Source organism: Glycine soja, chromosome 7 (genome assembly GCF_004193775.1).
Source record: "Glycine soja cultivar W05 chromosome 7, ASM419377v2, whole genome shotgun sequence".
NCBI classification, from domain to species: domain Eukaryota; kingdom Viridiplantae; phylum Streptophyta; class Magnoliopsida; order Fabales; family Fabaceae; genus Glycine; species Glycine soja.
Genome location: NC_041008.1, coordinates 41,561,431 through 41,573,030, shown reverse-complemented (window position 1 = coordinate 41,573,030; position 11,600 = coordinate 41,561,431). Strand labels below are relative to the sequence as shown.

The window sequence follows — 11,600 nt, the reverse complement described above, 5'->3', positions numbered from 1 at the left end:
TACTTCTCTGCTAATGGCGAAATAGAAAAGAGCGGTGATCCACGAAACTAACAAATTCTAGTGCTTCCAAAATGCTAACAACGATATTGAGTAGTGACCATGTAATATTTCTCAACTTATATTTTTTTATTTTATTGTTTGCCCTTTATGGTTTTGAATCAGTAAAATTCCTTAAGTAGGGGACCAAAATTCTGTGGTACTAGGTTTGTTTGCATCTAAAAAAACGTTGCCAACTGTCCAACTTAGATTTTTTAGTTCAAACACGTCAAAGTGTGTAGTTTCTTTTGCAAATGACATTACTTGCTTCTCTTCTCTTCTCCACGTGATTTCATTGCCACTCTGCAATCACAAGGCGAGTCTAAATGGAGAACATTCTGGGTCTCATCAAACTTCGTATCAAAAGAGGCACTAATCTCAAAGCTTGTGATACTCGTACCAGTGACCCATATGTCTTCGTCACCATGGCCGAACAGGTTAGAAACTTGAGATTATACTCTTTATTATTGGGTATGAATTAAATTTTTTTTTTGGGTTGGTATACCCCACTCCTGCACCCTGATGAATTGGGTTTGTATTGAGACTAGAGGCAGTGTTCAATTCAAAGAAATATTGTTCCATGTGTAATCAAACCGTGTTTTTTTCTTCTAGCAGCAAGATGCTCATTATGACACTTGAACCTTCGTACTAGGAGCCTCTCCTCTTTTGAGGGTATATAATAATATATTGCTTGTTTTTAATCTTTTTCCTAATTTGTTAGTTTTGTTAGAAATGTTAATTAAGAGATTTGATCTTTCCTTCCTTTATCATTTTCCAATGGATCATAAGTAATCATATAAGTAAATTTGACATTACATCTTAACTTAAAATTTTAAATTTATGAGTCTTCTCTTTCATTTATATGATATTCAACTTTTTTATTTTTATTTAATATAAAATTTTATCTCACACTTGTATTCTAATATCCTATAATTTGTGCTATAATTCTTTACAAATAGCTTTTATTTGCAATGGCAAAAGCAACTTAATATAACAGGAAATCTCGTGAAAAAGAGCTTCAAAGGTCTAAGTTCTTCACATCCATGTCTTATGACCTGTTGGTATCTCTTATTTTTTAAGTAAACCATTATTGCATTTTGAAATTTAAGGAGTGATTCAAATAGTGATTGTATGTTAGCAACGTCAAGTTGAATAAAAAATCTTGCTTTTCATTGGTAATCAATGATTAAATTTGCTTTTTGCCAGTACTATGTGTCACTCTCAATTGCTTGGTCTGAGTACTTAATTTCATATTGATGCAGAAACTGAAAACTGGTGTTGTGAAAGATAACATTAATCCTGAGTGGAATGAAGAATTGACACTTTATGTAAGCGATGTTAACATTCCCGTACATCTGGTGAGTACTGAAATAGTCTATATCATGCATCAGTAATGTTGCTACTTGCTAGGATATTATTTTACCAGACTAGCCTAATTTTAAATTGATGATGGCTTAGAATTGTGTTGTTTTCTTCAGACAGTTTCAGACAAAGACACTTTCACCGTAGACGACAGCATGGGCGATGCAGAAATAGACCTAAAGCCGTATCTTCAGTGTGTAAAGATGAACTTGAGCGATCTTCCAGATGGCCATGTAATCAAGAGGGTTCAACAAGATAGGACTAACTGTCTTGCTGAAGAGAGCAACTGCATATGGAAGAATGGAAAAGTCATCCAAGAGATGAGTTTAAGATTGAGAAACGTCAAGTCTGGGGAAATAACTGTGGAAATTGAGTGGGTTAATCTTCCAGATTCAAAGGGCTTATCTGAAATTGAGTTTTAGGTGTGTGTACACGCCTTAACTTTATGCTGTACTACTTGAGCTGATATACATAACATATCATAAGTTGATGTTATTATGTAACTTTTGGAGTGAAAACTAGAACTTAGTGAGTTGCAGAAATATCCAATCTAATCTTTAGTTTATGTTACGGTGACATGATCTGTGCTAGTAACCAAGTATTTTAGTATTTCTTATGAATTGCTCCCGGAGATACCTCACAAACAGGCATTTAACGAGAGTAATGATTAGTGGATCGACACTTCCCCACTTTAAACATTTCGTCAACATCTATCATTTAATTATATCGTTCTCTTCTTATGATCTTACCTAGTTGCATACTCTACCACCGTCATGCTCCTATGTTTCAGCTCGAGGAACTTCATCTTTTTCATGTTCTGGAAAACACTTCTCCAGAAAAGTCAACCTGAAAGTTCCCCATGGGACAACAACACCGCCTGCTCCCTCCAAATGTCGGCGAATGTTCTCCTACCAGTACTCTGTCTTATCTGCCAGCATGTGAGTAGCAAACAACAACTTCTCTTGGTCCTGACACTCCATCACTCGGAAGATCTTTTCAATCTCCCTCAACCAAGCCTCAACACCCTCAGGATCATAACCCCCTTTGAAGGTAGGTGGGTCATTCCTCTAAAAGTGATATAAACCATGGTACGCAACTGCTCTTCCACCGCCTCCCCGATTAGCCATGAGTTGCACCAGGTTGTTAAGAGCCTTGGTAAGAAGTCGCTCACATTCATTTCTTGTAGCCATCACTTGTTGTGTCAGGCAAGAAACAAAACTTTGAGAAATATACCAATAGAATAGAGTAAGTCTATGAACATAACAAAACTAGGCACACAACAAGCACAACAACACATCAGAGTACACAAGGAAACATAGAAAACTCATAACACACATAGCAGAAAGGTTCGACTTGTTTTGATACCACTAAATGTAACACCTTCTACCCTACACATATTTGTACAAATAATCAAAGGAATATATAATAGAATTTGTCCAAATAAATAATAAAATCATCTCGACTCAAAACAAGGTCGTCCAAATAAATGACAAGAAGTCAAACTAATAGCAAAAAACATAAAACAACTATACTTTTCATAGAACTATAACATATGAAATAAAAATCCCATGCCTCTATGTCTCATCTATTAGAGCATTTATCGGAGAAAGGCTAAGCTTCTTTGTCTCCAGCATGGAATTCATCATATGCTGACTCACCTGAAACAAAATGGCATTCGACCCAAACACAAACACACACAGAGAATGAGTCAGCACATTCGTATATAATAGAACACTAGAGCATGTGAAACATATAAATACATAGATTTTAATTTACATAAACATCATCACTTCACAAAATCACTCACAAGTTCACACACTCCAGAAAACAACATCGAAATCTCAATCATTAACTTAATGAAAGTCAAACACAAGTGTTATGCAACATATATACTAGACTCAAGCCTACATGCAATGTGGTACCATTTTCAGTAAAAAAACATCATCGACCACCTAGGAGTATATGACAAGACAGACCTCATAATGGGTAAGTCAAGTCAGTCTCATTAAGTGAAATCATATGAAGACCAGTCTGGGTCACTCTATTTTATGAGAATCCTCAACCATGTGGGATCGACACAAGCTTAAAGAAGCACTTAAACTGAATGTATTTACCCCCAAGGCCTAAACTTCAAGGAGCCTGTCAAGGTCTCTTCCTCTTGTTTCAAGTCCAATCCAAAAAATATTTTAACACACAGATTCTACCTACGAACTATGTAATACACACAATCACTCAATTATTTTCAAAATCATTTTAACTCATCATGCCTTGAAGTGATTAAACTCGTTGGATTCCCATAGTGGAGCTCATCACAAAACTCGTCGTGCATTAGCTCTTTGCCCTTAAAGGCTTTTATAGTTATGTGATTGCATAGTTCATAGTTCACAACTCAATACATACAACATCTCAATACATATGTATCTCACAATTCATCACATACTCAATTTATCATTTACACACAATTTCAATCACAATTTCATGATCTCAATATAACAATTCATCACACCTCATGAATCATATACATATCACAGAGTAGTATATTTACATGATGCAAAACACATATATATTAAATTAAAATATATTAATTTTAATTAAAAAAAACCTCTACAACAATTAAATTGAAGTGTAGCAAAAAAAATTATTAAGTAATAATTTTATAATACAACAATTAAATTGAAGTGTAGCAAAAAAAATTATTAAGTAATAATTTTATAACCTTTTTTTAATTTATTATCTTTTATTACTTTTATTATTTGAAGTGTATATATATAACCGAAAGGCAAGAACCTAGATCACAAGTCCCATCCAAGCTAACAATTGGAATATACATTTTCTTTGCTATTCATAAACGTGCTGCACAGAGTGAATCAACTTTTACAATCTAATTTAAGAGTATAACTTTCATATGGACACATTAAAAGGGCTAGAGCAAATGAAAATTCAATTGAAAGCTTTTTTTCATTCAATATTTAAATAACTATGCCGTGGTGCAATTAGAAAGCTTCCGTATAGGAATATGCGGGCAATTAGCATGTACGTACAACAACATCATGCTTCTAACCAAAATACCACAGCAATCTGTCTAACTTTCTTAACCCTTGTGGAAAGAAATATCGATATGCGAAACCGCAATTGCTTAATCAAATCAAATAGGCAAAGCATGAGAGAAAAGCTTAATTAAATGCACCTGGATATACAATTGGAGACTTTTGCCAATTACTGTGTATATAATAGAGTAAATAAAAATAGTAACGCCAAAAGATCTCTAGATTAATTACTTTGTACGCGAGTTTGTAAGCACCGTCACAAAAATTAGCAAAAAGGTCAGGAGATAACAACAAAAAATAAAATAATTCAACCATTTAAAATCAATCAAAATTCTTAAATGACATAGAAGTAAAAACAGAAAATCATAGACAAATACTCCTGAAACCAAATCACAACAATTTTGCATCAATACATCAATTGGTTCATTAAACACGATCAATTCGCAAATAAAAGCATAAGAATAAAATTGAATTTAAAATAACTCCAAAATTGCTACACATATTAATTATAATCTCCAAATGTAAGTAACTCATTTCTTATCTTGATGTAGTCCTCAAGCATTCTCCCATTAATAATGGTGACATTTTTGGTGTTCTCTAGAGGTCCTCCTCTGATTGTTGTTAGGATTCTTAAGCATTAGAGAAAAAAGAAACAAAGAACGTAGAAAATACTTTGTAAAATTGTTCTGATGACTTAATTCTTATTCCTGTTTTTCTAGTTTATTTTATTAATTATAAAAATACTATTTTCTCTATTAAAAAAAATAAAAAATGGATAAATAAGCTTCTCTTATTTTTTAAGACTTTTTTTATTTTCTAAAAAAATCATATTTATTATTTATTCTAAACCTCTATTTTTTATTTAAACCCTTTTAATTAATTTTTTTAAGAAAAAAAGGGAATGTTACATTTTTTCACTAGTTAGAATGTTGAATTTTTCTATTCAGACTGATATGAAAAAAAAATAATCTTTGCGTACGTAATGATGTTTTTTTTTTTTTTTTTTTTACGGAGATCTAAACAATATTCATTTTCTCCTTTTGGTGAATTTGATTTCCAAGTTATGAATGCTTGTAACAGTTGCTTTCCCTGTTCTCTGGCTACTTATACATAAAGTTGCTTCTTGCTGGTTCCCCTTCTCAATAAGCTCCGCGACTGCAGTAATCTGTGCAAAATCAATTAAGTTCTGCACAGTCAAGGATTGAGTTATTGGTTATGATGGACTATTATTTCTTCTGTCAGTACAATACAATTAAGAATTCAACTTTTGCCAGTTATAAACTACCAGTAACTGTTAAAATACAACTATCTAAGAATGCAATCTAAGGATTGAACCAGTGTCTGCCCAATGGCATTACCAACTTATAGAGTTGAAGCACTTGAAGAATTCTTTGATGTCTCAAAGGATGTATTCCTGAAACAAGAACATTCTGGGAATGGATGTGACAGATCTAATAGTTCATTTTTCGTAAATTAATTTAAAAAGAATTGTTATCCGTAAAATGATAAAGTTTTTATAATTAAATAAATAAGAAAAAATAAATATATTAAAATGATGATTTAAGAGAAAATAAAAAAGATATTTTATTTATTCTTTTAATAGGAAATAAAATAGAATTTTTTTTATAAAATAATAAAAATAAATAAATAGAGTAAATAATAGGCTTTGACTACCCCTAGTTATAAATAGAGGCATCTTAGGTTATTCTTTTTTTCTCACATACCACCAAACCTATCTTAGAAAAATGATGATCTCAAACTCATTTATCGTTGGATCATCGTGAAATTTGAGCACCAGGTTCAGAACTCATTTTTGAACATTCTCACCATACCCTTTGCATTGTAACTTTTTCCTTTCCCGTAGAAACTCAAAACTGTCTTAGTAAAACTACGATTCCGGACTTGTTAACTGTTGGATTGTCATGAAATTTTGATATGTGGTTCGTGATTCATTTCCAAACATCTTCACTGTTGGGATTTGCAAAATAATTCCTGTGGAGGGATAAATACTCATCGCACGTAGACAGTGGAATAGAGGCTTTAATCCCTTCTCATCCTCTCTAACATTTCGGAACCCTATCAGAGCAGTCAGATGAAAAATTTGAGGAATATCAGGAAACTACTAAAGATGCCGCTATTGTTGTCACAATACACACGTGAACCTGCTTAGAGATAAAAGATGAGTTATTCACAATTGGGGAGTAGTGAGAACATGTGTAGAGATCCTTAGAGTATCAACTAAAATAGATTTTAGGGTGTTTCTGCAAATTTTGATTTTACCCTTACATTTATAACTGTGAATTATATATGTTTGACAAACCAATTGATGTCCCAATGAGAAGTTGCTGTGAAATTGATGTGTTCTTGTGTTGAGTGTGAACCCTTAAAAAATTGAGTTATTTTATTAACACGAATTATATTCTAAATAATATTCTTTAATGACTTAATTTATACAAATTATTATCTTGTTTTAACTCTTCCATGATGATGATCAACATGTTATTTGTATATATATATATATATATATATATATATATATAGTAAATCAAACTATATTATTTTTAATCAAAAGAGTTTCTATAACAATAATATACACTACTACAAAAAGTAGTTTTAACATCGGCTTATTAACATCGGTTTTATACAAAATCGATGTTAAGTTAAACGCAGTGGCATATTTGTAAATAAAGTATCCTTCTTAACATCGGTTTTCCAAAAAATCGATGTTAATGCATACACGTTAACATCGGTTTTTGGAAAACCGATGTTAACTAATGATGTTAACATCGGTTTTTCAAAAACCGATGTTAACGTATAATATGTTAACATCGGTTTTTTAGAAAACCGATGTTAATGCATACACGTTAACATCGGTTTTTAAAAAACCGATGTTAACTAATGATGTTAACATCGGTTTTTCACAAACCGATGTTAACGTGTATGCATTAACATCGGTTTTTTAGAAAACCGATGTTAATGCATATACGTTAACATCGGTTTTTAAAAAACCGATGTTAACGTATCATACGTTAACATCGGTTTTCCAAAAACCGATGTTAATATAAACTTTTTTTTTAATTATTTAAATATTTTTAAAAAAATCATATATTGTGTTATTAATTATATTTTAATTAAAAAAATATAATAATTAAGAAACAATTATAAATTCAAAAGGTAAACATTTAAAAATTAAACTACATTTTTAAAATGAATTTCGTAATTTTAATCTTATTATTATTTAATCAACAAAATTTGACCAGACTTCGTCATATTTTTTATCATTTGACTAAGCAAAGTTATTTATAAAAAATTATAAAAATTAATTTAAGATATGATTCTTGCATAATACTAAATACATGCCGTTAAGAAGATGCATATTTTAAAAAATGTGATTATATCCCATGAAAATTAATCAACAATTTATTATATAAAAAATAATTGTTAATAATTAAAATGCACTATGCCTTGTATTTAAGGATTTTTTTAAAAATAATCTTATATTTTTAAGAACAGATGAGGAAGTATATCATAAAGAATAGAAAAATTATTGATAAATACCTAATATGCTAACAATACCTAGTGAGAGAGAAAGAAAAGTAAAAAAAAGTATAAATGTTATAGGTAATGAGATTTGAGATATGAAGAGATAAATAAGAGATATTGATTAGATATATAAAAAAAAACATAAGTATCCATGTATTCCTGATTTTTTTTTAATTTTTATTTAAAAACTTTGATTATAGAAAAATAAATCAAATATTAAGTTGTATATCGATAAATTGTTGGTCCAAATAGTAGTGAGTTAAAGTAAGATTTTGGATTTGGATCTTGTAGATGAAAAAAAACATTGTTGGTCCAAATTTCTTTGACTTTATTATGAAATTTGATTTTTTTAGAAGTCGTTGGGCCGGTGACTTTTTAGTTTTCTTTTTTTTTAATATGTTTGAAATAGAGGTCGTAGAATATGTAGGGATTTCTTTCTTTTTTGAAATAAGTATTATTAAAATAAAAATTTATTTAATTTATTTAATATGATTATTTTAATATTAAGGATAAAATATTTATTTACTAATAAAAGGTAAGAAAAATAACAAAAGGATTTATTTGAAGATAAGTGGATAAAATTTAGAGTAGACAAAAGTTGTATTTAATATAGGAAATAACAAAAGGATTTATTTTCTAGTTTTTTCTATTTTACTAATAAAACAGCAAACTGATTTAACTTAGTCGGCATGTATTTAATATAGGAAATAACAAATTTAGAGTAATTACTGGTAATACTAATTATTCAACAAACTTTTCTTTCCGTATTTTAGACGACAAAGTTTAATTGGATCAAAACAATTTAACTATTAATTTGGTTTTAATGAAAACTAAACGTTAATGATGTTGATCATGATTAAGTCTATTAAACGTCTAATTGGGTTCATTTTTTATTCTAACAATTCCTTCTAGGAGCAGCCACATTGATTGTTTGGGTCATGTCGTAATAATTATGAAAATTCACATGGGTTAACTAAATTCGACTACTTTATTGGGCATACATTGTACTAGTAATTAATTAACTACCAATGTAGTCCAAATTCTTGAAGAAAGGGGAGAGAAAGCAGCCACTCGCGCGTGAGAGATTTAAATATTACTTCCATTAAAATCTGGTGTAAACGGTCCACAGATTTTGAGTAAATGAAAAAAAAAATATTCTCTTTAAAATGATTAATTATCAGAACTTTTTCAATAATATTATTTTAAGACCTAAATTAAAAAAAATTGAAAAAAAAACATGAAATAATTTTTAACTAATATTTTAAAACACTCATTAACAAAAATAATTTATTTAAAATTTCTGGCAGTTAAAAAAAATACTTCTATTTAATTACATAGATTGTCGTGTATAATTTAATTGGTAGTTTTTATAATAATTACATTAATTATCATATTTAACATAATTTATAATTATTTAATAGTTTAAAATATATTTGCATTAATAGTGTATGAAAATTTAACTTAAATAATAAACACAACTTTATTATGAAATAAACCACTGAAATTATTAAATGTGAAGATAAATTGTTTACTTGCTTATTCCATAATAAATTTCTCGTATATTTACATGAATTTTATGCACACCTACGTAAATTTAATTGCACATAGATTCTGACAATACCAATTAATTGATTCTCAAAGAGCATGCTTGAATTGTTTTTATAAATATGAACTTAAACAATTTACTTAAGGTTTAAATTTAATTCTAATGGCCACGGTGTAAAAGAATGAATGAATAAATAAATAATTTAATTATGATTTTTATATTATTAGCTAAGCATGTTTTTTTATAATTAAAATTTATTGAATTTTGTAATAATTATAATATTATATTTAAAATAATTTTAATTAATTAAAATATATTTTATAATAATAATAATAATGTATTAAAATAAACTCATAAATAAATACAATAAGAAAACGTGTTTCATGACACATATTTAAGAAATGACTGCTTATGAATAAAAAAAGTCTGATGACATTCATCATCGAATTAATTAAAGCCAAAATATGTTAATTCACGTGTAATCATTAAGTATTTGGGGGTGCTGATGATGTAGGATCCATCATGAAATTGAAAGTGTAACATTTCGTTCGTTCTAAACTAAAAGAGTGCTAGACACGGTCAAAAAAGAACAATTGTAGACAAAACCCATCAGTCACTACACAGAATCGCGCCTCTCTCGCTTCTACCCTTTTTACTCTCACTCTCTCAAACCCTCTCTTCTTCTTCTTCTTCTTCTTCGGTACGCTTCTTCTCTTCCCTTCTCACTTTTCCTTTTCCTTATTACATTACGCATTCTCTATTCATCATACTACGGAGTCGTTGTTTGTATAGGATTATATATATATTTTTTGTTTTGAAACGAGAAATTAGAAAAGGGGATGTAATATTTTAGGTTTGGTTGGTTTGAACTGTATTAATCTAATTGGATAGAAAACCTATGTTACGTTGTGATTGAAGTGAATGTGCCTTGTTTTCCTTTTAGTGTTACCAAATCGATTGCGTGTCAGTTCTTAAGGACTTTTTTTTTTGTGTATTGTTGATTGTAATTTTAACTGTGGGATTTAATAGTTGTGGTTTTGATGTTTGAACTTGCTGAATACTGATTGATATTTGAAGTTTGGAAGACATTTGTTATGAGAAGCTTGAAAATCAAACATGCACTATTGCACAGCCATACCATTATCCAAGAGTATAGCTTGGCCTGGCTTTCCTTTTTCACTTGGTCAGGACACATTAACCACTCCCTCCTATTAGCTTAAATGCCAAAAGGATTTATTTGAAGATAAAACTAGATATAGTTATTTATTTTTTTAGTGTTATTCTTCTGTCAAAATTTTATCTTAATAATGTACAATAGAGTTTGGTTAACAAAAAAAAAAAATACACAACTGGCACTAAGATGGCACTGGTTTCCGAAGTAAAATTTTAAAAAATCTATATAATCAATGTTTAGGCTATTATGACTGAAAAGCTTTTTTACTTTAGTATAACACATCTTTTTTGTTTTATTTTTTTATTAGGAATCTACACAGTATTATCTCCAGAGTAGACACTTCAGGATTTAAATCCCTGATATCACAAGTTACTTCTACCTTAATCAGTAAACTTGTATGATTGCCATACTAGTGACAAAATCTATAAACTTGTTTATGTTTTTTAGTTCATGATCTTTAGTGTACTTCGTAGAGTTCATTAGGCTATTAATAAATTTGCAGACTGGCCCCACCACCAAGAAGATATTTGTTTGTGTATTTGTTCTCTTTTGCCTTTTAAAATGGAATCGCTAAAATAAAATCTGACAAAATATAGCTCAAATTTAATCAATATATCACTGGGATTGATTTAGCGTATCTTGATAATGTTGGACAAGATTGAATCAATATGCTACTAAGGGGACTTATAATACACTTTACTTTTTCAAAAATACTAAGGAGAGAGGGTAATACAAAAATAGCAGATTATGATTTATTCTGAGCATTGACGGCATGCATTGCACAGGTAGTTGGAACTTGGAAGATGAGAAGAGTCGTGGGTAATTAAGATTGAAGACTAACAACTCAACTAAAGTTGACGGTACTTTTTTTGTTTTTATTATTCTGTTCTCA

The 11,600-nt window shown here is 29.6% G+C and overlaps 1 protein-coding gene across 1 annotated transcript; it reads left to right on the top strand.

Annotated features, from left to right (window-relative positions):
* Window positions 1-254: 254 nt before the first annotated feature.
* Window positions 255-2,014, top strand: LOC114419769 (protein C2-DOMAIN ABA-RELATED 7-like). The gene is made up of 3 exons (XM_028385547.1): window positions 255-473; window positions 1,299-1,394; window positions 1,515-2,014. Exons 1-3 carry the CDS (start codon window positions 363-365, stop codon window positions 1,818-1,820), a joined length of 513 nt encoding a protein of 170 aa, XP_028241348.1. The 5' UTR covers window positions 255-362; the 3' UTR covers window positions 1,821-2,014.
* Window positions 2,015-11,600: the final 9,586 nt, after the last annotated feature.